Consider the following 26,850-nt stretch of genomic DNA (forward strand, 5'->3'; position numbering starts at 1 on the left):
AATCTAGAAACCCATGATACCTGTCCTTTAGATATATACCTGACCAAAGCCAGTTCTATTGTCTTTTGAGGCCTGAAAATTCCACGTTATTCAGATGAGCTAACCACTGAATAAATAGGTACTTTGAGATGCAGTATTACTTATTAACTTGTTTACTCTGGACAGTATGTTACATGCACTCGTCAGTGTTTAACATGCTCTGGTGACTGTAACATGAGCTAGTATTTCATTATGAAGAAAAATACCTCATACCCCAGTCATTAAAGTGAAAGGCAAAATTATAAGAAGTCACAGGAGAGAGAAGGGTGATGTGAAACCTGAGCTATTGCTCAGACAGACTGTAAATGGCCATGAGTTGGTAAGCTAAAGACAACATACTGATTAGGAGACAGGCAACTACTGTTACCTACTGCATGGAGAGAAGCCAAGCTGGCTCAGCTCAGCGCAGCAAGTCTTCAGTAGATGAATTTACATAAGTTTTGCTTGCTTATTAAAAATGTCCACAGTGAAAGGAACTGTGGAAGCAATACAAAGTGGTTGCTTGTCTCCTGCCTGCATTGGTGCACTAGCAAGAACTAGTGGGGCCCCTTTCCTTGCTCTGAAGAGAGGGAATGGCAACTCCCAAGCAGCACAAGCAGCTGTTACCTCCTGCTGGTGAAGGACAGCATCCAAATTAAATTTCAGTTTCCTCCCATTTACTTTCAGCAGGAACTCCTTTGTCAACAGGAAGGCACAGTCTTCCTCTAACAACTTGCCTGACTTGCCTTCAGGTCTTTTCTTTAGCTGCACCAGTATCTCTCCTGCAAAACCAATATTCACTGTAAAAACCATCTACTTGCCCAAACAGTAGGGAAGGAGTATGTGTCCTGCCAGGGTGTAAGTGCAGAGAGCTCCCTGTGTGGGTATACAGCACAGGTCTCATTGTTGGGATCCTGTCCCTCAGTGTTGCCTTGCTGCCCTGGTGGGGCAGGGGGGGGTTGTCCCTCAGAGGAAAGTCAGTTTCCTGAAAGTAATGATTGCCTTATCATTTGTCCTCATTGCAGAACTACATCACTGTGGATGAATTACGGCGGGAACTGCCTCCTGATCAGGCTGAATATTGCATTGCTAGGATGGCACCCTACACTGGCCGTGATGCTGTACCTGGTGCCCTGGACTACATGTCCTTCTCCACAGCGCTCTATGGCGAAAGTGACCTTTAACTTTTTTCTGTCCCACCACACGCTCCCTCCCCTCTCCCCCGTCCAACACGCCCTATTTTCTCTTTGCAAAGCAACCTCTGCTCCGCTCTTTTTTTGTGTTTTCCTGTTTTGCGTCAGATAACAGATCACATTTTTAAGTGGGGGGGGGGAGGACATTGACACGGCACCGCCTACCTTGCCCTTGAAATAACAGTTTACAAAATTATTTTGTGCAAAAAAAGTTACGTTTTAAAAAGAACAGACATATTTTATTATAGAAAAAGGTATTTTTCTCCACCAGATTGAAACTTAAAAAGGAAATGTTAGAATATTGCACCAAATATTTTTTTGTTGTGACATAGAAAGTCAAGCACAATGTTACATTCCATCCTTTCCAAAAAGAACCAAACTATGACAAAACTCCACTTGTTCTGTTAACTATTACATTTGCATATGTCTCCTATCACATTTATCTTGGGAGGGGGGAAGGCACACAAGTGCATGTGTTTGCTGGTTCACTCATTTCATGAAAATATTTTATGATAAACTTTTGAAATTGCTGTGTTTTCTAGGGAAAAAATAATGTACACAGCTCATGTTTTCATATTTAATTAAAAAATACAATACGCCGCCTATGTTTATCAGTGCACAACTTTTTTTGTTGCTGAGAGTTGTCTGGTTTCAGAACATGAAGCTTGAGAGTTGATAACTTTGATATTGCTTGTCACAAACCATATTAAAAACTTCTTGTGATAACAACTCTAGACTTTATTCATTTGTATAGTAAAATTGTTTAATCCTATTTAGTTAAACATGATAAGGAAAATCCAAAATTATGTTTTTAATTAAAATTACAGTACATTTAATGGTATATTCTCAGCCCCATAGCCTTTTCATTCTTGCTGAATAATGTTGAAATTTTCACAGCTTTATGACCACTTTAAAACCTCAATACATCCCTATCTTTAGAAGCAGTATTCTTGTTATTCCTTAAAAACCAGCACAGAATTAGTTAGTAGAGCTGTACAAAAAACCATCATATCTTAAACCATCCATGAAACATCCGTCCACTGTTCCATGCTCAGCACTGAATATCTGACTAATTTTGATACCACATCTCCTGACATCAGAGATTCCTCCAGAGGTCATCTTTCTATTGGACATACAAAAGAAACCAGCCTTCAGGACAACTCCTTTGGGACTTTTATTGTGTCATAAAATAACACACGCATGCATGTGCCTAGAAATTAGCAAAGGGGGGAGCAGCTCATCCTTCCAGCCATCTCATACTACAGGTGCATTTCCTGCCCTCCCACAACTTCAGGAAACACAGGGTTAGGAGCAAAATAACATTACTGCTTTGTGACGTGTTTCAAGTAAGTGTTTTATAGGTATAAGCATATACCTCTGTCTCTAGTCCTAAAGGCAGATTTTATTTTGAAGTAATGACTGCAGGAATGGTGAATTTGTGGACAGATTCACAAGGAGCTCCTTGGTAACATCGTCCTCTCTTCCCCAGGGCAGAGCTGAGTCCTGAGGAAGGTATTGCACAGCTTTCTGGTTTATTCCTGACCTTCAGCAGGACACAATAAAAATCAGAGCAGCAAGTTGTGATGTGTCCCAGTGTGACAGTATCTGCCTACTGTATTGGGAGAGGGGATGCTAATGTCTGCTACCATACTTCTTTCCAGGAGACACCAAGACCTGCATTCTCCTGAATGCATGAATGAGTGAAGGCTGAATAATGAGTTTACAAGGGGGCATGTGAATAAATGCATTTAGCTTCATACATGGACAAGGCCAGGCTACACTCACCACGCTTTGTCTTCAAAGGTGACAGTTTGTGTAACTTAGCTGTAATTGTGTTGTTAATGAGGGCTGGAGTTGAGCTGAAGCCGAGTTTCCTGTGTTGAAACCCATGATACTGAGAAGCCTGGAGGGGTTGATATGAATTGTCAGTAATGTAGGACTTGGAGCCACATAAGTATTTAATCCACTTGCAAGCTCATTTTCAGCTATGTCACTACTGTGTTGCTGCAAACAGGACTGTCCTCTTCAAAGGTACGGTATGCTGATTTCCACTGCCATGTTTTAAAGTACGTAGCATAGGTTATCTGTTTGAAAGCTGAAACAGCAGAGAGGATGACTAGAGCAGATAATCTTTATTGAAGTCTGCCTCTGAATATCCATTGCCCTTGCTTTGGTAACCCTCTTTCCTCTTCCACAGTAGCTGCCCTGTCCTTGCTTTGCTGCACCTGAGAAAGGACATTTGCACTGTCAAAAAATTTGAGATCTCTGTAGGTTGTACCCCTGCTCCCAGAAGATGTAATGATATTTTAATATTTTTTTATTTATTTAAACAATAAAACTGGAGTGGGGGAGAATGGGAATATCTTTTGGGCTATTAAATGACCACTGTCTGGAGAAAAGATTCCTGTTATTTTGAAAAAGGGGTGGAAAAGACTGTAGCTGCACCTTGGGCCATCGCTTTGGGCCCAGGTCTGCTACCACTCTGAAAATGAAACCAAACTATGTTGAATGATCATGGTGACAGGACTCTGCAAGTCCATGCTTGGAGATTTCAGAAGTCTTCATAAAAGTCTTTTACTGAGCTGTGGCAGCATTGCAATGTGTGACCAGGTTTCACACAAAACCCCAGCTAGGTGTTAGTATTCCTAGTTTTATGACAGCAGGTGGCTCATCCCTGCTGACACCACAGATTGGTGATAACGTGTGGGCTCCAGCCTCGCGAAAGTTGGCACCCCAGCACTGCTTTGGTGAAGTTGAGATGTCAACAGGAACAGAAAGCCCTTGCCTATGCTTCTGAATACTTGAATAGAGTTTAAAATATTGACAATAGGTGTGCCTAAAATACACTGGCATGTTTCTTCTTGGGTGGCATGGCCTCTGAGAAACTGGCTAGAGCTTACGTGATGTGGTCTTTCCCTCTGGGCTGTACATAAAGCCTCCCCATTCCCACCTCACACACGGAGGAGTGCTAGGATGCTGCCAGACATTGGCCATCCTCATTTGCAGCACAAGATTTACCTTGCAATTGTGTGGCCTAACAGTCTGGGGCCATTCGTATGCTGAAATGTGAAAACAGCTTTTGGTATTAGGCTCATGGTTTTGCAGCTAACATGCCATTCTTTAGCCAAGTCCAGGCATCAGCCTTGATGAAATTCATCTCTGGAAGCAGCCGTTTGCAGCTGCCCCTTTGGCGACTGCCCCTTCGTCTGCCAGGAACGGAAAAAGTGGACAATCCACTTCAAGCTCACTCCTTCCATTCAGGGGTAAACCATTTCTGTCAGTCTCCCATACTCACTATTTCAGGTATGGAAATAATACTTTTTGAAGAAATTAACCAAGAAAGTTCTTCCATGACTGTTGATATGTTTGGCTGCTGAGATCTCAAGAACCTGCCTTATTCAGCCTGACTGTCTGACAGTACAGGGGCAGAAAACACTTCAGTGCTCAAACAACATGGGTCTTGTCTTGCCTGCCAGAATGTCAACCACATTTCCCAAAGCCTCTCAAATGTATCTTGAGACTGTTGCATGTCATCTGGTTTGGAGCAGAGTGCAGGAGCAGAGCCAGGAGTCTCAGAAGACAATGAAAGGAAACTGTTCTGCAACCTTGAATGAACTTGGTTTCAAAGAAGTATTCATATATCCATGGAGATTCCATCCAGACAAATCTGAGTGGTTTTATCAGGGAAATAAAGGAGAAGGTGAGGAGTAGAGAGGTTGGGGTTTTGTAATGGCTGTGAAAAGGAACAGCTTGAACTAAAATGACTTTTTTAAGAAAACAGAATGCAGGTATAATTTTCATACCATAACAAGAAGATTATTTGTACAACATTACTTGCACTACAGATACTGAGGTAGGACAGACTTTTTCCACCCCTTTTTCCACCCAAGTATGAAAAAATCCTTAATCCTGTTGAATTCATTAAACCTTTGAGGTGACTCTGGCTACTGAAAGCGTTGCTACTGTGCAAGCCCTTAAAATCCGTTGCATTAGCGCTAAGCTGCTGGGAAAGTCTTAGCATAGTAAACATAGATTAACTAAGTCTAGGGCATATCCTGATGCAAACAGGTAATCAGAACATTCCCCAGCAGGCACTGAGAAAATGTGCTAAGTGCTGCAGTCACTAGAGAAGTCAGGCATTGCTAAGGATAAAGTTGGATGATTGCATCTTATACAGGGAGGGATGCTCTAAGGCTATTTCAGATAGATTTAAATCTCACCAATTTAAACCCACTGAAAATAAAAGGAGAAATATAATCTTTTCTATATTCTGAGGGCTCAGAGCTACTATAGACTAGATCTCACCAATAAGATATTAAAATAGATTCTTCCCATCTTTGAATACCATGCAACAGCCAGGAAATGGGGTCTCAGTTTAGTTCTCTGCTTTGACTTCTGGGACATACATGCACGAAAAGATGTTGGCAGAAACTGCACTACCTCCTGTCACTGTCTTACCTCTTCTCAGCAAGTCTCTTTACACCCCCTTTCTATCAGTCAGTCGTTCACATCCTGGTGGCCTAGCTGACATTCAAGCAGAATATTGAGGACCTCTAGTTATCATCATGCCTCAGTGACACGGACCCTCAGACTGTCTGCAAAAGCACGATCTCTCATTACTGCTGCAGGAAACCTGTAGTGTTACTCCCACTGTGCAGATAAAGAAGGCACATGCAGGAAAAAGGGCTAGATGTCACTAGAAGGTAGAAATATGAAGCCTTTATTTACAATTGCAATCCAAACAGTCTCTGTTCAGCTGGTGCTCAGGTCTGGAGGTATTGCTCACTAGGCTTTTCCCTGTTGCATCTAAACCTTCTCTGCACACCTCTGTTTCTGCTTTGGGGCATGTCTGGAGTGGGAGATTGAAACTACTGAACACCTGGGCCTGTGGGACAGTCCCCTTCAGGGCCCAAGCACCCCCCCCTTGCAAACATCCCACATCACCAGGGGCCACAAATCTCACCCAGTGTAAATAGAGCAGTACAAACCAGCAAGACTGGCTGCTTTGCAAAGTTTCAAGGTGGGTTTGCCACCCATTTGCTCCGTAAAAGCCTAATTGCCTAAAGTATCTTCACATGAGGAGAGTAACACAAGGTCAACACCTCATCCCTCCTCAGGATGCACACCTCCTAGCCCTACACCTTAAAGAGCAGGAACCTATTGGCTGGGCCAGGGAGCATCTCCTCAGCCTCACTCTCTCCCTGTAATAATTAAGCACTCAAGCAATAGGAGAGTGTGTGCCCATATCCTCATGGTTTAGGCAATGAGTTTGCAGAAAGAATGCTGCATTTCTGTCCCTGACAGAGGTGTTTTTTAGGTATTTTCTATTAAACAGTCACAGGATAAAGACCCTTAGGATGGGAAACAGGCCCTAGCATGCCTCTCTCAGCACCCCAACCACTAGGCCTCTCCTTACACTTGCTCTCCCTCAGCTATCTGCTCCATAGTGGCAGAATTTGAATGAGAGGAGCTTCCCTCCTCCAGCACCATAGGCTCACACTGTGGTTAAGACACTCTGGTGGATTGGAGACTGAATCTTCAATCTGAGGAAGGCAGCAAACCTAAGCTTCCAGAGTAATGGCTATTTTAAATGATAAGCCATTTTACAAAATGTAGCTGTTGGTCTGAACATATGTTTTGGCAGCCAAAGGAAAGAACAAGCCCTGGTTAGTCCTCGTTACAAACAGAAGTTGGCACTCCTCTGGGAGACAAGATCATCCTTTGGATCCTGGGTGGAAGAAGGCTCTGTTTTCCCAGCTGCAGGCAGGTGCATTTGTGTTGAGCAGGGGCAGGATGTTCAGACCTACACCTCCCACCGGTGCTTCCTAGCAGCCCCTCACTCATTTGCTAGCATTTTTGGTTCCCACATGTCCTGTACAAGACCTAGCTTTAGGTCTTGGATTGGATTCTTTCTGGATGGCTGGCACCTGTTAGGTACTGCAGAGAAGGCAAATGAGTGGTTACTGTCTCCAGCCAGAGGTGACTTGCCTGGGGTCCTCAGGAAGGTTCATGGTGGAGCAATGAACTGGGCCCAGCTCTGTCACCTTCCAGTCTGAGTGCTGCAGTCATCCTACGACAAGTTAAAACCTTTTCCCATACCACCCCCTAGTATCTTAATTGCTGCTGTGGCTTTTTTGTATGACCCTGTGGCTTTCATTGTACAGATTTGCCTAAAAATAAGGACTACTTTAATCTGCAGAGTTAAGAAAGCATTTTATACTTTTATTATTAAGCACATTCAAACATCTTCATCATCACCATCACTTTAATGAAGAATTTCTCTCCTTAATGAATAGGACATAACTTTTAATCTCTGGTGCTGAGCCACAGCATTCTGCTTTCTAGGACAGAGAAAATAAAATTTCTTCTTCAGGGAAGTGAGAAAGCAGTTAATTTACCCCGGCAATAAACAGACTGTGGTTTTTTAGTATTCTGATTCCAGATAAAGTGTTTGTTTATGTTTGTAGATGTGCAGTCAGAACACTAACAGTTCCCAGTGGGCTTTCAGATGTGCTTCTGAGAGACCAATCTTTTTGTGCAAGCAAAATGAGGGAACTAAAACACAGTGTTTTTACTGAAGTTGATTTTGCGCGTGATAGCTTCCAGAAACACTATCCACATGCGAGAGGCAATGCTGCAGATTCTCCTAATGATATATTTCATGCCTTTTAGCACCCATGCAGAGTGTCCAGAACCAAGAAAGGGAAAGCAGGACCCCAGCCTGGCTCAGGCACTATCAGAGCGGCTGGAGCTGTGTTCCAGACACACAGCCACATTCTTCCCTGCTGACATGATCCCAGAGGCTGAAGAGAAGCAGGATAAAACCAAAAAAGCTTTAATTGGGCTTCTAGTATGACTTATCTTCATTATTGCCAGTAACTCCAATCCCTATTACAACCATACCATTCCAAGGCTGCCACCTAAGGAGCTTTTTTCTGCTTCTGAGCTTCTTAACACAGCAGTTCAAGCACACAGTCACACAGAGACTCTACTGCTGCTCCTGTAATAGTCCAGCTCTGCCACCTACACAGAATTTGCACAAAAAGTCACAGCATTGCCATTTTGAGTGTCCTGGACTCTCTAATCAAATAAAGAAGTAAAGCAGCCTTACAACTAAACATTGTATTCAAAGTTGTAAGACATACTTGCACCAGCTACAGCTACCCACATGTTCTTTTTTAACCACAGCTAGCTGTGTTCTGTTCTCACATTTCTCCATTTTCTTGCCAAGTAAGAGTTCACATCAGCTGCCTTGTGGCAAAAGTCAGCATCCTGGGCTGCATTAGCCAGAGCATCACTGGAGGGTCAAGGGAGGTGATCCTGCCCCTCTACACAGCACTGGTGAGGCCACATCTGGAGTGTTATGGCCACAAAAGAGACATGGACTTACTGAAGCACATCACCACAAAGACTGTGAGACTGGAGCACCCCTTATATAAGGAGAGGCCAAGAGAGCTGGGATTGTTCAGCCTGGAGAAGGCTGAATCTGTATCAATACCTGATCAGAGGGAATGAAGAGGAGGGTGCCAGACTCTTCTCAGTAGCATCCACGGACAACTGAAACCCATGATATTTCATCTGAACACAAGAAAACATTTTTTTTCTACTCTAAGGGTGGTCAAACACCAAGTCAGGTTGTCCAGAGAGGTTGTGGAGCCTCCATATACTAAAAAGCTGTCTGGTCATGCTCCTGGGCAACCTTGGGAGATTAAACCAGATGATCTCAAGGCGTCACTTCCAACCTAAAAGATTCTGTTTATTATATGGATGTTGAATGTATAGGTTATCTCTATCCTAAAGAATGATTAGAGGGCAATAAATTTGAATGATGCCTGAATCTAACATAAAATATCATAAATGTAACTTACATATTTACTCCAAGTTAAAACAGGAAATCCAGACATGATGCTGTCAGACAAGGGGAGAAAATGGGCAAACCAAACTGTAGTTCTATTTTAAGCATTGGGACAGTGAAGACTTAACAAGCTATGCTATGCTGAAGAAACAGAGAATAATTTTTATATTGGTCATCATACTGTAAATTGTCATTAATTACACTGTAAAAAGTCCGTAAAGTGAGTATATCTCACACTGATAAAGCAGGAAAGTAGTGTGCTGTTTATTCATGGCAAAAGAGCTTTTGCCATACAGGCCTGGTTCTTCACTAGTTACTTTTCCACAGCCAAGATTTCCCCCTGGTGTCAGCGATTAATAACGGTATTGCGGCGTTATCCAAAGCGGTGTAAATCTGTGTGCCGAAGAGGAGAAGATGGCAGGAAGGGCCTGGCCGCAGCACACTTCTGTTGGCAGAACTGAGTTGCCGAGTGCAGCACTTCAGATGAATTCTCTGGACGCGTGACTTTTCTCCTCCACTTGTTAAGCAGAATTGTGACCCATCTGTTTTGCCATGTCTTAGTCAAAAAGTCACAGGCAGTTCAGCATGAACAGGCTGCCCAGGGAAGCTGTGGATACCCCATCCCTGGCAGTGTCCAAGGCCAGGCTGGACGGGGCTCTGAGCAGCCTGGTGTGGCGGGAAGTGTCCCTGCCCGTGGCGGGGGCTTGGAGCGGGATGATCGCTAAGCTCCCCGCCATTGCCCGCCGCGCCTACATCTCCCGTCGTACCGCGCGGCGCGCTGCGGGCGGGGCGGTGCGGGCGGCTGCGCGCAGGCGCGGTGGTCGCGCGGCGGTCGGTCGGTGGAGCAGCCGGCAGCCATTGTCGCCGCGGCCGCAGAGCGGTTCCCTCACGGCCCGCAGGACTCGCCGCTCCGCGACGGTGCGTAGCCGCCCCTCCACGGCGGGGGGGCCGGGGCGGGTGCGGGGAGCCACCGGCGGGGTTCTGGCGGCCGTACCCTGCGGCGGGGCGGGGACGGGCCCAGGCAGGGGAGCCGCGGGCGGAGGCCGCGCTGGCGCCGCAGGCCCGGGCGCTCGGCGGGGCCGCGGCCGGGGGGGGTGGGTGGGGTGGAGGCGCGCTCCATCGCTGCCCCGAGGAGGGAGGGCTGATCCCGGCGGGATGGCCGGGAGGAGCCGTCGCGGATTGGAGGCGAGCGCAAAGCTTCGAAGAGCCGAAGGGGCCGGCGCCGTGCGTGGGCCGGCGCCGCGATGGCGGCGGGGGCCCGGCTGTCTTGGGCAGGCCGCAGGCCTGGCGCAGCCCCGGCTCCTCTTGGCTGCTCGAAAGGAGGGAGGAGGAGATGGCCGCTTGCTGCGGGCCCTTGCTTCCCGAGGGTTTTTCTGCATTTTCTGAGTGGCCAGCGAGCGAACTCGGTTTCAGTGTAGTAGGAGCGACGTGTGAAGCTCCGCGCCTCGCAGGTGTCAATACAGATCTCGCATCCATTGTGCTCCCTGATTATGAGTAAATGACGCGTGGATGGATTGTTCGTGCGTCTTTCGCCCTATATTTGAGAGTTTCAGTGGTGGTCAGGTCCACCCACCCCGTGTTCATTTCCTTCGGTGATTCTTCTCCCTACCTGATTTTCCTAGAACTAAAAATACCGAACAGCAGTTACGCAGTCGTTTTAATCTTTCAAATCTTTGTTGTTCCCAAAATGAGCGCTGTTGCCGAAGTGGCTGCTCTTGCGGTGTTCTAAAGCATACAGTTACGTAAGGGTGTCCTTCCTCTACAAGGGCCTGCCTTTCCTTTAATACCCACTGATGGCCTGGCCTGTGTTTGCGTGGTAAGGGTGCGCCAGAGAAACCATGTGTTGGAAGACTGGGCACTCCGCGAGGGAGCTGAACCAGCCCCCTGAACTGGATTTCTGTGTGGGCATCAAAATGCACGTGTGAGCACAAAGAAGAGAATGGCTACAAAGGGCAGCGTAGGCTCTTCCGAGGTTCGGGCATGGCTGAGGCCAGTCAAAGTAAGTGCTGTCACAGTTCAACCCCTCGCCCCATAAAAAGCCCAGTACTCAGGCTTCCAAAATTCTGGCACTTCTCTGATGGCACAGTAAGTCCGAGTAAAGAAAGTATTTAATAGAAGTCTAAAGGGCGTTAGTTAACAGAGAAGGTAAATCACATTAATTCAAAATAGTGCATCCAAACTGACTGGAATTATTTTTACAGCTAACACGATATGTTGTCTGTTTCCTCTGCTTCTTTAGAGCCCAGTATTGTAGTGGAAGATCACGTCATATTTCCATTCCTTAGGGCTTGAATTCTTTGTTTTTTTCTATGACAGTAAGCTCGCTGAGTGAGCCGAATAATTAATATTTTCCAGTTACAAGATCTTAAAAATTTTTAAACCACATAAACTGAAAAGGTAACACTTTAAGGTAAAAAATAGAGTTTTATATAGAATATCTCAAATTATATATCCTGGATCAGTAAATAGCTTTGAAAATTTTAATGCCCCAAATATCCTTTTTTATTTTTGCCATTTTTGAAATCTCATAATGCAAAATTTTTCTTCCAAATGTGATAGACTCTTAAAATAAGTTATATTTATGCCTACTGGAAATCGAAATAATTTGATGGCTACCATTTATCTTTTGTGTGCTAATAAAATTTTATCGCAGAGATTTTTCTAGGTGAAAGTAAAAGTTTAGAGAATGTTTTATGTTTTTTGTTGTTATTCCAATAATTAGCATATGAGTTTTGTTCTTTTTTTTTTCAGTAGCTGCTAACCCAGTAAAATCTTCAGAGTTACAGAGCTGGGGTTTTAAGTTTCATGATTAAAAAGTACAAAACTGGAAGCTCTTTGTAGGTTCTGCTAGAAGTCAGCAAGACAGGATTTTATCACTTTTCTGGCTGTAGAGAATCAGGCTTTTAATGTGTATACCTAGAGGACAGTAAAATCAAATCCTATTTAACCAAGATTTCTGAGATGTAAAAGATCTTGATCACCCTATTTTAAGTTTGTTAATCTGATGAACAGTGCTGTTTTCTTTTTTAGCATCAACCTTAAGATGAGTGGCTGCCGTGTCTTTGTTGGACACTTGAGCTCACGTGCTCGTGAACGGGACGTAGAGAAATTCTTCAAAGGATATGGTCGCATACGAGAAATCCATCTAAAAAATGGTTTTGGGTTTGTGGTAAGTAATAGCCTTGTTTTCCTTGCTCTTGCTTGCAGGTGCTAACCTTGCTAGGATGATGTCAAGGAAGGGAAGATGTGTAAGAGAATAGTAGTTATAGTGGGAAATGGAAATTATTAATACACATTTCAGAATGCTTTTCAGAATTTTGGATTACAGTTTTGGCCACATTTTGCTCAAAATCTTGGTGGTATTCTAGCTACATTAAATACATTGTTTGTTCACATTCTTTTGTAGGTTTAAAATTTATCCCTCATTTCTGAAGACCGTATAAGTATCCTGTTTATGGCAGTACAAAATTTGCAGTCTTGACCTGGAAGAAAAGTTTATACAGAACCACTTAAGCTCCCCTCTCACCCCTTCTAGTCTGCTTGGTCATATTTCTTAAATAATGGCGTGACATAAAAGCAGAGTAGTTGGCCTACAGATGTAATAGGTGCTGACTGGTGGATTCAAGCAGCACAGCTTTGAATTCTCGTGCAGCTAAAGTTTGACATACTCACCACCAGTACATGTTTATAGGGCGTATATGTTTGTCGGACTATTAAATGAAATAGTTCATTGTATCTCAGTTACCTGCTGCTGCTTTCTAGAGCTCTGTGCTCCTAAATGTCCAAATTTTGCGGCTTTACGGGTTCACAAATTGACTCAAGATCAGCCTGTGTTTAACTGTTATCTCATGAGAATTGAGAATTAGCTGTTCTGCAGCACTTAGTTCAGACTTGAAAGGCTGATACTGCCCCTCGCACTATGGCAGTCTTACATGCCACTCTTTTTGCCAAGATCAATCCCGTGAGTGAAGTTACTGGAAAAGAACAAAAGAACAGGCTTTGCCTACTTTAGTTTCATATGAGTATTGCTCCTTAACTTCCTGCACATGGTGGTTCCTGATTACCCTGCATTATGAGCTGCATTTTGTTGACTACCAGTAGGTAGCTATCTGTTTCTTAAAAGTCTGGAGGTAAATGGCTGATCTAGACGTGAGTTTATTTAGCATGCTCTTTCCAGTTGCTGCTATTTCTCAATCTCCTTTCCTTGACTGTTCCTCTTCCTAGGCAGGGCTGTTGACTCATTCAGGAGCAACTTCTGTTCAACTCTTGTAAGCGAGTCAGTCAATCCTTCCTCCTCTTCTCTAGTTCCTAGGTGGAACCATTTTCTTTTCAAAGATCATTAATAACCTTGAATAATTGTCTCATAACTTTATCTAAAAGATTTAATTGTTCTCCGGATAAAATTCTTTTCTTCATAGCTGAACAACTTTCCCTCCCATACTTGTCATCCCATCATTGTGCACCCATATCAGAAATCACTTCCATTGTTTGTGTAACTGTTCTAGGTTTTGGAAGACTCTGGCCGGATTCCTTTGGAGCTTCCTTTTCTTCAGGCTGAACAAACACAGCTCTCCCAACCTTTCTTTGTTATCCAACCCTCTCATGAGTTTTGGTGGCCTTCTGCTAGTCTCACTCCAATTTTTCAATGTCTTTTATGAGCTGGAGGGACCAAAACTGAACACCGTGTTCCAGGTGGCCTAACAAATGCCAAGTAGGGTGGAATAATAGCACCCCTTGGTCTGCTGATTGTACTCCTAGTGATGCAGCCCAGGATGCGATTTGCTTTCATTGTAGCAAGGCCATGCTGCTGACTCATGCTTAGCTGACTCTTCACAAGGATTTCCATGTCCTTTTCATTTCCATGTCCTTTTCCCCTTACACTCCAGCCACTCAGCCCCCAGTGCATTCTGCTGCTTAGGATTGTCTTATGCCACATGCAGCACTTCATGTTTATCTTTTGTTAAGACTCGTGATTCCTGTTTGCCTAATCTTTCAGCCTATCAAGGTCTTTTTGTTTTTTCATTCTGGTTATCTATTTCTCCTCCAACTTTGGTGTCAGACACAAAATTGGTGAGGCTGCGCTTGAGCATGTCATGCATGTCATTTATAAACACATGGAATGGCATTATCCTTCATGGCACTTCGCTTGCCATGTGCTGTCAGTTCATCTTTATTTTCTGTTTTTTAAGACCTGTATTTATAAAACATATTACAAAACCAAGTGAACACTGTTATAGTGTTAAAAGCATGTTTTGTTGTGCTTGATTGAAATCATTGCTTAATCTTTCAAACTAATTATATTTACTTAAATGTTGTAGATTTCAGGGAATAGTGTTTTCAGAGTGTAAAGCTAGGTAGACTTGCAGATGTTCAGTTTGTTAGAAATAGTTATAGAAATAGAATAGTTGACATAATGGGACTTGGAGTTGCCAAATGCTGGACCTAAATAAATTTTTTTAAGATATGCTTTGCATCATCATGCAAACATGTGATGTTTCATTTGGTAGTGAAACAGATTTCAGTGCAGAAGGGGGAAGATTGCTTAAGCCAGTATTGCTTCTGAAAAGCAGTCCATAGTTACACAAACACGTTCTTCAACTTGAGAAGCTTCTTCTCTGTTGTTAATTTCTTGCAAGCTGCAGTTCCACAATTTTTTCTCTCCCATCTGCACTGTTGCTTCCAGCAGTCCCTATCCACCTGCTTGTTCTCTCTGCTTTATTTCTTTCCTTTGTTCCCTTGCCTCTCATGGTATTGCTGCAGTTGTTCAGCCACATACGATGTACCTAACCTGGGAAGCTGATCTGGTTGAAAAATAACAGTGCCTTTTTCACCCCACCGCCTGCACAAAGTGTGCTGTTTTTCATCTGGGTAGATTTCTTGACCTAGTTTCCTGCAGAGCTGTAGAAGCAGCTTTGCCAAGAACCAGTGGGCTGGATAGTGGGCAGAGGCTACTTGGGCTGACTAAAGCAGCATTTCTTCCAAAAGTGAAGTGACAGATTCCATTGCAACAGTAAATGGAATTATGCTTGTTACAGCTGATCTGGACCCGCAGGTGGCCAGTGCTGAAGAAGGGCTTCTGTTTCATACTCTTCTTACATGGGCACCTTTTTGCCCAGCTAGTGAACTGAATTCACTCAGAAAAAAACCCAGGAGGGCTCTTTTTTCTGGTTTACCCTTTCTTTGCCAGTTCAGTAAGAATTTAATCTTAAGAGAGTTTCGGGAGTGCATGACTCTCCTGCATTTGATCAGCTCATCCTGTTATATTGCATTTTCCTGTATGTGGGGCTGTGTTTTAAATTGTATGCCTTGAAGTAATTTCCCCCACCTCTCCCCAAAAGTATTTTAGATATTTCTGTAGTAAACCAGGTCATTTAATTAGTTTATTCAATACAGATCCTGCAAATAATTCTACTGAAACAATTGGGGGGGCAAAAGGAATTTGTGGGGTGGAGGGAGAAGAAATGATTATGAATAGGAACATCTTGGCATTTCAATCATAAATGTACTAGGAATCAGCTTCCTTATTCAGAGTTCTTGGTGATACTTCATGTAGAAATGTAAAATTTATAAGGAAAGCATGTTTATTAGTATTTGCGTATACTGTGAAGGAAAATACTTTTTTATTCCTATTTTCTTTCTAGGAATTCGAAGACCACAGGGATGCTGATGATGCAATTTATGAACTAAATGGTAAAGAGCTGTGTGATGAAAGGTAAGTGTGATACCATAATTTCCCTTAAGAATAGAAAAAGTGCTTTGCATCAAAATGCAGTGCATTATCTTGTGGCGTTTCTTGTGGTTCTGTGATGGGATATACCTTCCATAACTTTAAAGACATCATTGGGTTCCAGTCTTGTTTAAGGCAAAGGATTAGTTTGGGACTGGATGAGTGGTTTGGAGCAGGGCTAACTGTTTTCTCTACTTCCACTTAGTTCTCTTTCAAAGCTAACTCAGGATCTTGTCATTTGGAATATTAGTAAGAGTGAATTGAACTTATCTGTCTGTTGACCAGAAAATAAGCTGATGATAGCCTGTTACTCGTTGGATTGTTGCCCTTCAGTTTGCAGCAATGTGGACTATAGTCATTGTACGTTGCAGTAATTTTTATTGTGATTGTGGAAGCTGGGGTTTAGGTCATTAGGTTGTTGTTAGTGATTTTAGTACTCTTTTCTCTCTGTGATTACTCCTGGGCTCTGGTTGAGCAAATTTAAGTGTTTCAGTCTGAATTACAGACTTGTGACAATTTTCATGAAAATCTGAGGGAGGTGAATGAGAAAGAACGCTGGTCTGGCTCTTTAAGAAATGCCAGTGGTTGTGTTATAAATCATTGCTTGCAAGGGCAAGATAATTCTTGTTTGTGCACATTTGCTTCCAGTTGTGAAAGATTTAAGTCAATGTCAAATACTTAAAGTTTGTTGTTTTATTTTTTTATGTGCTTGTTTTGTTTTGTTTTTTTCCTGTCATAAGGGTCACAATTGAACATGCTCGAGCCCGAAGAGGAAGGGGAAGATTCTCACAGCGGTTCAGTTACTACCAGTCGCAGAGTGGATCTAGGTAGGTGGTCTGGGCTCTCTGTCCTTTTCCTCTTCCAGTAACTGAAGAACTGGAGTGAAATACTCTTTTCTTTTTGTGATTTAGGGATCCAGCTCGGTTTCCTTGTATAGCTTCACAAAAGAAGTTCTATGTTCTCAAACACTGCAGGTTCATTACTATTACTTGCCTTCTCCGGCCGAGGAGAGTGTGGATTTTAAAGCAGTTTAGCTGTCTTGAAGACTTCACAAACCTATTATGAAATGTGCCTTTGCCATGGTGTAGGCACTACGCTGGTCTTGCTTCCTACTGTCACGTAAATGATGTGAAGGAGTATTGCTGCAGTTGGATTGGCTGATTTTAACACTAAATCAAGAAAAATGCAGAGCTTCTCTACTGTGGTTTTTGTCACCAAACTGAGCTTACATGCTAAGTAGAATTATTGTAGAGCAATAATTCAAGGTATTTACTGTCTAACCAAGTTTTCACATTTCCAGTTTTATGGTTATCAAAATGCTTGTTTCAGCACAGCCTAGAAAAGGAGCAGTGCTAGGGCACAAGATAAACCCTTCTGCATGTTTTAGTAAATACCAGTTGACTTAAGTTTGCTGACCAAGCAGGTGGCTTGCTAAGGGAGTCTCTCTCCAGTGATGGAATGTGAAAATCAGGACACAGCTCATCTCTAGAATACCTCTAGAGGACACACAGTATTTGTGGAGTTGTTCACTTTCAGTGATTAGAGCCAGTGAAAGTTCTGCAGATTTGCGTATATTCTGCCAGACAACTACACATTACATTACATCTTTGTGCTTTATATCTACCTGTGTGAAGGAAGTATGTGTGGAATAATTTATTCTGTAGAAACATTCATAGCTGTTGCCTATGTACAGTAGAGTTTGGAAGATGAAGATACAAGGGACGTACACGTTCACATTTGTTACAAAGTCAGAATTGCTGGCAGTTTCCAACCACTGTTTGGAACATCTAATTTGCATATGCAAGCATACTAATTAGATTATTTTTTCTTTAATGGCAGTAGCCTTGACACAGTATAACTGGTCCAAGGTCCATGCTAAAAGTGGACTTTAAAAGTAGCAAGTTTGATTGAAGGTCGTGGGCATCTGACGCTGTAGTCGTGTTCGTGATGTCAGACTGCCAGTGCTAGACAGGAAGAGACTGTGGTTTGCAATAATGGAAAAATCAGACTCATTTGTGACTCTGGGACCTCCGTTTAAATATCTGGAAGATCTGGATGTTCTGAAAAAGATTGGACACTTTGAGGTATGCACTGAAATGAAATTGACTGTGCTTCAGTGTATAAATCAACACACACAATTTAGAACCATGTTTCTGTGGGAGAAGATGAGAATCATTTTCTCAAAGGTCAGTGCTCTTGATTTTTCAATCTTTTTTTTAGCAATACAAAGTAGTGCCGTTGTTAGAATCCTGCATTACTTACCAAAAAATTGGCATACTTTTTCCATAATTCTCAAATCCCTTTCTATTCAGAATGGCTAGGATGGGGAACAGAAATTACTTGCATGGGTAATATTCTTTCCAGGTGTCTCCCTCTCCTATATGAACATTTTCAAGCCACATTTTAATTTTTGAGAGGGTCTTTCATTTTTGGTTAAGTGGCAAACTTCAGCTTTCATTCAGGAGCTGTAAACTGCCACGGTTATTTCACGGCAATCAGTTGTTTAGCTCTCATTTTACTGAGATAGAAATATTTCTACCCCAAAAAATGTCTAATGCAGGTCACAGTGGCATTTATAAAATTAACAAGTGATTTGGAATTCAGAAGTGTGAACTAAGGTGCCTTTAAATTGTGTCTTCTAGCTCCCTGACATGAAACAGAATGCTACCAACTAAAAAAGCGAAAGATAGAAAAAAATTGTCCTTTCTCTGAATATTCCCAGAAACCATATGTGAGCCAAGAAGGTCAAATACCAAAATTAAACTAAACCTCTGTACATTATTTTCATTTTACCAGGCATTTACCTAGTGTATCTAGAAAAAAATGACAGCTGTGTTGACAGCCTTGGTAAAAAGGCTTCGTCAAAATCCTTCTTAATCCCCTTTTAACAGCTTACTTCTTCTAGCGGAGTCTTAAATATACTCTTGACTAGGGAGAATCAAGTCTGAAGTCCAGCAATAAGGAAATTACTTAAATCTTTCAGCAAACTGTAGAAACTGTCAGATTTCTTAAATTTTGAATTCTTTATGCTGGAGAATTTTTTCTTTTTTTTTTTTTTTCCCCTCTTTGAATTCTTTCAGCCGGTATGGGCCTCCTGTTCGTACTGAACACAGGATCATTGTTGAAAACCTTTCATCCCGTATCAGCTGGCAGGTGAGTTAGAATCTTACCTTCTTTTTCTACACCTTATTTTACTACTCCGTAAGTAGACTGCTTTCAGCTTGATTTCTTAATAAAGCCATCATAAATATTTCATGTGAACAAAAAAATAAGAAAAAAGCTTCAGGGATTGCTAAAAATCAGCAATCAAGCACTTACAGAAGTGTTTTGTTTCATAGCTGTGCAAATGGTTCTATAAGTAGGTTTTGTAGTTGGGAACTGATTCTTTCTTACTTCTGTTTGCCAACTGATCAAACTTTGGAAGACTCTAGATTGTTTCTAAAATATTGAAACATTGCATTCATTCAAACTGTGTCATCCTTTTGTATTGTTACACCTGGAAGTGCATGCCTCTGTTTTGATTAAAATTTACAGTCTTTTCTTATGTTTTGCAAAATATTTTTGTGACACGATGCATGATTGAGAATTCTGGTAATACATCAGTAATAGAGGGAATTTTAAGAGAGCTTCTGTGTCAGGTATGCTTACTGTAGGTATTTTTTTTTTAAATCCAAACTTTCATTACATGTAATTTGAAGCTTTCTTACCACCTTTCCTTTTTGTTTGTTTTTTCACCTCTTGCTAATGTTTTGCTAATATTTAGCTGGCTTTCAAGAATAGTCATATAATCAATTCTTTTAGTTGTGTTCCGTATGGTACACAGTGTATAGAAAGTTCACTTTTTAAGGACATAGCAACAGATGCTATTTACAAAAGGTGAGTGAATAGTGGAGTTCAGTCTTTTTCACTAACCTTTATATTCTTTGAATAAAGAGACTTAAATCAGTGTACTGAAAGATGCAGGAGAACATGTTGAATGTTCAAAGCCTCGGTCTTGGAGCTGCTTCCCCACGAGGAGGCTTCTTGACTTGCTTGGAGCTCTGCTGATGTGTTTCATAAGAGTTGGGTGCAATCCATGCAGATAAACGGTTGAACTCAGTTTGTTTATCTTCTGCATGACAGGTTCAAAGGGTTCGCAGTTGTACAGTTGTGTTAATTATTGAATAACTAAAAAAAACCAGCTGAGTTGATGTGATGATCAAGTGGATTTAATCTAAATATCTTCTGGGTATGCTACACAGTTACATATATGAAGAGATTGTCACTTGGAAACGACAGTAGGGACCAGAGAAGTAAGCTAATGGAGTGCTAAGGAAAAGAAATCCTATAATGTTGTTTAGTGTTAAATGCTTAACTTGAAGAAAAAATTAACATTTTTGTAACTTTCTTTTACTTGTGAATATTTATAATGGCTTTATGTGTACTTACATTTTAATCTGAAGCCCACCCAATTCAGATTTCATACTGGTGAATCTTTTAGTATTTTAATTAAATGTTTTAATGTCTCTTAAATATACGATAAATTAGCATAAGAGACTTTTTGATACCTGCCTAAATAGACATCATTTGAAGGTAACAACCATATGCAAGCTGCATTTACTTTTGGAGTTGTACTGCTTTGATACTAACTATAGTGTTTTAACTTCTAACTATGCTACTTACACAACACATTAAAATGGCTAATGCATTAACAGTAGTGGCATTATTCTTCCCTTCTAATCCCTGCTAGGAAGCACACTCAATATGGAACCTTGCTTTTAAACTTACACACATAATTTAATCTTTGGTGTGTCCAGATCCCCATATATTGGGAACATCTATCTCCCTTAGAAGTTACTGTGTTGGGATATTTAAACATAGAAAAAGCCACAAAAATTTGTATTTGGAAAAGTTTCCTCAAATTGTTGACTATATTGTTAATAGATAATCTCATCTCTAAGTAGTAGACAAACTGTCAGAACTCTCCTTTTTTTTTAGCAAACATATATTTCTGCGTGTTCAGAGCTTTCCAACCCACCCCCATTAGTTTTTCAGCATCAAATTTTCAAGCAGTTGAGAATAGGTCTGTGTTACATCAAGATGTATTGTTTAATGTGTTTTTCCTATTTATGGTTGTCCTACACCTTATTTCTCTTTGCTGCTAAGGACAGCAGGGTTTTCTCGTGCTATTTAAGGTGAACCAGAACAGTAAACTTAAGATAAAACTTGATTGTTCCAGTGGTTAGGTAGTAAAACCAGGTAACTTTAAACATTCCTCTAATAACAGAATGTCGAGCTTTTATAGCACATGCACACTTCCTCTCTTTCAAGCAATAATGTTGGCATCTTAATCACGTTGTCATTGTGATTACAATGATTAAGTAATATTTCATGTTGATGTTTCTTAGGATTCCACATATAGTGTTGCAAGACTGTGGGAGCATCAATCTTAAAGCCTAAAGTTACTGATTTAGGAAATAATTATGTAGATTATTATTTTCTAACTTCCTTTTGATTTACCAGTCCTGGTCTAGTTAAATTCTCATTGACTTGAGCAGAGCCAAAATTTTGTCCATCATCTCTAAATTGAGGTAAACTGAATTTGAAGTATTGTTTTTAATGGTACTATAGGGACCAATTTTCATTTGCTATTAGGGTTTCTTTATATTAAAAACAAGGAAAATACCTACTACTTTGCATATGCCAGTTTTTAACATAAAACTATAGAATTTTAATTAAAATACTACATAAAACTAAGCTTTCTGATATTCTGTGGCAAATGTTCTAAAGTTTTTTCTTGGCTTTTTGTTTTGTAGTCTTTTGTTCCTTAAGCGTATTTCTAACCAAGTGCACTTTGAACCTCTTCTAACAACCTTGATTTGGTTAACCATTTTTCTTGTGTGGAGGAAAAAGAACCAAAGATTTGGGGGTTTTCTAGTGGCTGAAATTCTAGGGTTTGGCCTGTTCTGAATTTTCCTTTTGGTTCCTATGACACTCCTGTTTTTTGGCAGTCTAGATCTTGGTTTGCCTGGGTTTGATCTCGATTGGCTAGCACAGATCATCCTCGGGTTCTTTAGCCACTTCTGGAGACTGGAGACTATGTCCAGTGCTTTCAGGGCCTCTGGTACCTCCGTGAAGCATATTGCTATGAGCCATCACTGCCTTTCTCATGTAAGAGAGTTCCTCTTGGCCAGCTAGGTATTGGACAAGCAACTCTTTGCTTAAGGTACCTTCTTATATCACCTGCCACTTGTGGCGTGTTGCGGTAAGTAGTCTGGGATTATAAAATACCAGATACGGTTGGGTAAAAGTGCTGCCTTAACTTAGATGTTTAGCTTTTTAGTGACCTTTTGCATTATTTGTTTGTGCTTTCTCCTATTGCTAAGCAAGTAATTTTACTGTGTCCACATTTAGCCTCTGTTAAGTTTAAGACAAGGATGTTTATTGATGTGACACTGTAGCGTGACGGATACTCAAACGAAACTTAGAAAAATTTCCTTCATAAAATTTTTAATTACATTGTAATTGTACCTTTTTGCTTTTAATTTTGCTTTGAAGCTGGGGGAGGTGAGCATAAAGGTTGAATTTGTCTACATTTATTGGATTGTCATTTAACTGGGGTGTTAGTTATGAAAACCTGCATTTAATACTACTGTGCTTCTCTCCTATAATTCTGATTTCAGTGAACATGTTGGTATTTTAAGTATTGCATTGTGTTTTCATAACAGCTGGTTTCAGGATGCAGGATTATCTTAAAAGCAGTGTTTTATTCACTGTAGCTGTAAAATGATGGATCTTTTTTATATGCAGCTGCTATTAAATAAGCTGTTTCAGACACTTTTTTCTAAATGATATGTATATTTTTATATATATAGATTGAAAAGCATTAAGCAGTTTTAGCAGAGAAAGTTTTAGGGCAGTATTCTGCTACCTGACTGATTTGTGTCCTGTTCAAGACTAAAATGTTAACTTTTGCTGTAGGACTTGAAAGATGTCATGAGAAAGGCAGGGGAGGTCACCTATGTGGATGCACACAGAAACAACAGGAATGAAGGGTAAGTTCGTTTTGTGTCTAAATCGGTGTGATAGCTGAAACTATTACAGGCATGATTTTTCTTGTAATACAGAAGAAATTAAATATAAATCTGTGGTGTGGCTTAGATGCTGAAATTTCTCCAGTTCAAGAACCAAACAATCCAAAACACAAACTGTCAATAAGTGGGAGATCAGTATTGAACTCAGTCTCTATTCTCTATCATGAAAACAATGTGTGAAAGCAGAAAAGGAAGGGAGAATTCCTTCCAAATGTTAAATCCTGCTGTCTTTAACTTATTTTTATATAATCATTTATGATCTGAGTCCTGAGACTAAAACACCTCCTGTCTATGGCTGCTTTACACTGGTTCAACAGTCAGAGTCATGGGAAAAGAACATAACCAACTTCCATGGGGAATACCTACCTGCCCACTCTCCATTCTTAATTCTGCAGTCTACAAAGGTCCTGCACAACAAAGCAGGAGAGAAGGAAGTACAAACTGAGTCTTTGTGCTGGCAAAACTGCTGTAGGGCCGTTGCAAACCAGCACAACTAAGACCTTTTTTTGAGTTCAAATTTTAAAAACCACAGACTGGATTTTTCTGTTCACTGTTAGAAGAGTCTGCAAACTTACTTTGTTTCATGGACAACTTTGGAATGCAATTTAGTGGAGGCCTGAAAGATATTTCCTCAGCTGATGCAGGTTTGTAGCTTCCTGCATTTTCTCCATCTCCTTGCAGATGGCAGTTCTGGTAATGTTCAAGAAGGTGTGAAAGGTAGGGATGGCTAGGACTGTTAAGTGTTGTATTTTACTGTTAACCACGTTAAAAACTAGCTTTCAGAAGATAAAACAAGCTGTGAAGCAACAGATTAAAAAGGGCCAGTCTTGCTCTCCTTACTTTTTTTGTTTCTCTGAAACTTCCTTTTTTTCATGATGGTGAACAGGGTTGTGGAGTTTGCATCTTACAGTGACATGAAGAGTGCACTGGAAAAATTGGATGGCACTGAGCTGAATGGACGCAGAATTAAACTGACTGAAGACCACAGAAGGCATAGGTATGTCACCTGACATGATAAAATTCTGCTGCGGGCATGGATTTGGGTAGCATTGATGCCAAAGTTTGATTATCTAGTTTTTTGGCCCCAATTTAAATATCACTGCACAGATAACTTTCTAGCAATGTAAACAGATTAAGATAAGAACTAACTGCTGAAACAAGGTAAATAGAAGAGTTTTGGATGAGAGTAAGGATTTTTTTAAAGAAAGAACTTTTTAAAAACACGAATTTTGGTATTAAAAAATGAATAATTGAAAAATAATTGAAAGGAAAGCTGTTTCACAGTCCTGTGAAATGTTTCTCAAATAGTTGTGAAAGACAACTTGTTAATGAAAATAAAAGAAAATCAGTTAGCTTGCTTGCATTATTCCTAAGCAGTTCTGCTGTTTAGTCATTAAAAAAACATACTGACTTCAGCTCTTTCATTGTCTCTCTTAAAAATAAATCCATTTCTTTCCATGAAATAAAGGATGCATTACTAGTGAAGGTGTTAAAACTCTAAGGCCTTTAAGTGTGCTGGTGATCACACCTTTAGAGACTTTCTTAGCATCTTGAAAGAAACTCTTACTAACTTGCATGGTGTTTCTAGAGAGAATAAATACCACAGGTATGGAGTTTAATTTCTGTGTTTTTCTTCATAAATTAAATGATATTTCAAGGCAGGGTGTATGCTGAAAAAGAGTTCTTCTTTGATAGAAGCTACCCTGCTTAAAAATTGGTTTCTCTCCTCCTGGCAGGAGCTGGGAGGAGAGGCATCTTTTATTAGGCAGTTCCTATTTTGCCACACTAGCAGAGAATGTCAAGGCCAGAAGTTCCTGATAGCCTTGACCTAAGAAGATAGTGTCATGATGGAGCATAACAGGAATCTAGCAGCACTGTGAAATAACTGAATGCTGTGAATAGCACTTTCAGATGTTCAGATGGATGTGCTATGCATACAAAGTAGTTGAGAATTTTACTGATTGTTTTAAATTTAGTAAGAGGTGAGACTACAGCTTTTAATTATGTTTCTCCAGAAGCAGATCTCGATCAAGGAGTTACTCAAGATCTCGCAGCAGGTCCAGGTCTACAGGATCTTCCAGATCGGACAGCCGGTCCAGGTCCAGGTCAAGGTCCAGGTCCAGATCCAGGTCTCGCTCTCGCTCCCGATCTCGCTCTCGATCCCGCTCTCGTTCTCGCAGTCGTACTCCTAAAAAGAGTTACTCCCACAAAAGCCACCGCTCCAGCTTGATAGCTTCTTCCCCTTCCCCCTCTTCTTCTAAAAGAAAATCTCGTTCTAGGTCGAGCTCTGCTCATAGCCGTAGTTAACCTGCTCTGAGAGATGTATTAATGAACTTAATTTGATTCAAGTTTCTTGAAGACTTGAGACAAATTATGTATGAGAACTGGGAGGGGAAGAGTTAACATGATGAAAGGGTGACCTCCTCTTACATTGCCAAAGTGCCTGTCATCAAATAGGCCATCTCTGTGAGGAGGGGCTGGCTGTCAGCTTTCTTCTTTCAGTGAAGTCTGGAGTGGGAAGTCTTTTTTATTTTTTTCCCTGCTATTAGTAAACATTTCTATCATAGATATATTATGTACACATAATGCTGAGGTAATGGGATGAGACAATACGCTGCTTTCTCCCTCTCTTGCCCCTACTTTCCCCTCCACCTCCAAGGCCTTTGACTTCCAAAATACTATGTTAGCTTTTGTCCTTGGTATTAAGTCCGAGAACAGGAAGTAGAGATTTTATTCCTTTAAGGTTCTGTGGCTACTTTTCTGTGCGAGAATGAATGGACCAGATAAAATTAGTTTAGAGTTCCCCCTTTTCCCCATTGCTTGGCTTAACAGGCTGTTTAAGTTCCAGCTTTACATGACCTTGACAATATGCTTAATTTGCAAAAGACTTTCAGGAATACACATTGGTTAGTTGAATGTTGCTCACTTGGATAGTGAATTAATACAATGTTAAGCAGTAATGAAAGCTGGAATTTTCTGTTAAAATGAGACATACCATCCAGATGTCAGGATTATTGGGAATCCATTATAATAATTTTACAGTAATTCACTAGTATGTGGTATTGTATGTATAGGCCTTATTTGACAGGTGACTTCATAAAACTGCACAGAAATGTCAATATGCATGTCCATGTTTTTGATGTTTATAATAAAGTGACATAGCTTTCATACCCAAAAGTGTGATACTGAATAACATGTGTATGACTAGCAATAGTCTTGATGGAAAGGAAGGTTATTTTAGTAATGAGAGCAGCAAAAAAAAAATCCCAGGAAAAGTGTAGTCAAAATCTCTGGAATGCACAGTTGTTTTGATTAATAGAAATTTCCACTGCAAATACTGTCGTTCTTACAATTTGGGATTAGATTTTTTTTTTTTTTAACTTCTGTATCGTTAAAGAAGGGAAACATTTTTGGAAAAAATATGTAAATTAATCCCAAAGTCTTACATGTATTTAAATGTACCATTCCTAATAAAATCAAACCTTTTTCTGGCTTACTTTGCAGTTTCGTTTAATTGTTGTTGCTGTTGTTCACTTCATATAATCTTTCTGACATGATCACAAATTTATTTGAAGGTATATCTGTATGGAAGCAAGAAAATGTGAACTGGAAACCAGTTATGATATGTAAGTGACCGGATACTGACTAACAGGAGGACAGGATAGGATCTGGTGTTGGAATCTCCCTATAGGTAGATTCATTTGTCACTTTTGAAATAGTGTACTAGAGATTCTTAACATTGCCCACATGACTTGTGCACATACAAGGCTTCAAGGCTGACACCCTTTATAGAGCCAAGTTACTGGTGACCCTGCCCATGGCAGGGGTTTGGAACTAGATGATTTTTAGGGTCCCTTCCCACGCAAACTATTACTTCATTCTTTGCGTGTTTGGCATGGTACGGTGATACGAATACGCTAGCAGTTCAGAAGGAACACATTAGAAATTACTTTGCAGAGGAATCTTACTAGATGTGACTGTTGG

At 40.9% G+C, this 26,850-nt stretch overlaps 2 protein-coding genes across 7 annotated transcripts in view; both read left to right on the forward strand.

Moving 5' to 3' along the window:
- The window catches only part of ACTN1 (actinin alpha 1), an 87,593-nt gene extending 85,653 nt beyond the window's left edge, over positions 1 to 1,940 (forward strand). For all 6 annotated transcript variants that reach the window (XM_042047799.1, XM_042047803.1, XM_042047798.1 and 3 more), the window contains one exon: positions 1,044 to 1,940. In XM_042047799.1, the coding sequence (XP_041903733.1) occupies positions 1,044 to 1,202 (159 nt within the window). In that variant the 3' untranslated portion in view covers positions 1,203 to 1,940. The remainder of the gene's footprint in view (positions 1 to 1,043) is intronic.
- A 7,922-nt stretch (positions 1,941 to 9,862) lies between these two features.
- On the forward strand, positions 9,863 to 26,362 carry LOC121673932 (serine/arginine-rich splicing factor 5-like). The gene is made up of 8 exons (XM_042047804.1): positions 9,863 to 9,984; positions 12,097 to 12,235; positions 15,708 to 15,778; positions 16,534 to 16,620; positions 18,874 to 18,946; positions 22,754 to 22,827; positions 23,753 to 23,863; positions 24,882 to 26,362. The coding sequence occupies exons 2-8, from the start codon at positions 12,110 to 12,112 to the stop codon at positions 25,171 to 25,173; spliced, it is 834 nt and encodes a 277-aa protein (XP_041903738.1). The 5' UTR covers positions 9,863 to 9,984; positions 12,097 to 12,109; the 3' UTR covers positions 25,174 to 26,362.
- Positions 26,363 to 26,850: the final 488 nt, after the last annotated feature.

The sequence above is a fragment of the Corvus kubaryi genome, unplaced genomic scaffold (assembly GCF_017639235.1).
Source record: "Corvus kubaryi isolate FWS band 111438036 unplaced genomic scaffold, C.kubaryi_AGA036_p1.0 66, whole genome shotgun sequence".
Taxonomy (NCBI): domain Eukaryota; kingdom Metazoa; phylum Chordata; class Aves; order Passeriformes; family Corvidae; genus Corvus; species Corvus kubaryi.

Bases quoted from the DNA above. Each gene is read 5' to 3' on its own strand.
- LOC121673932 (XM_042047804.1), top strand. From the start codon at position 12,110: ATGAGTGGCTGCCGTGTCTTTGTTGGACACTTGAGCTCACGTGCTCGT. The intron at 16,621-18,873 runs GTAGGTGGTCTG...GAATTCTTTCAG, and splicing joins CAGTCGCAGAGTGGATCTAG to CCGGTATGGGCCTCCTGTTC. The intron at 18,947-22,753 runs GTGAGTTAGAAT...CTTTTGCTGTAG, and splicing joins CATCCCGTATCAGCTGGCAG to GACTTGAAAGATGTCATGAG.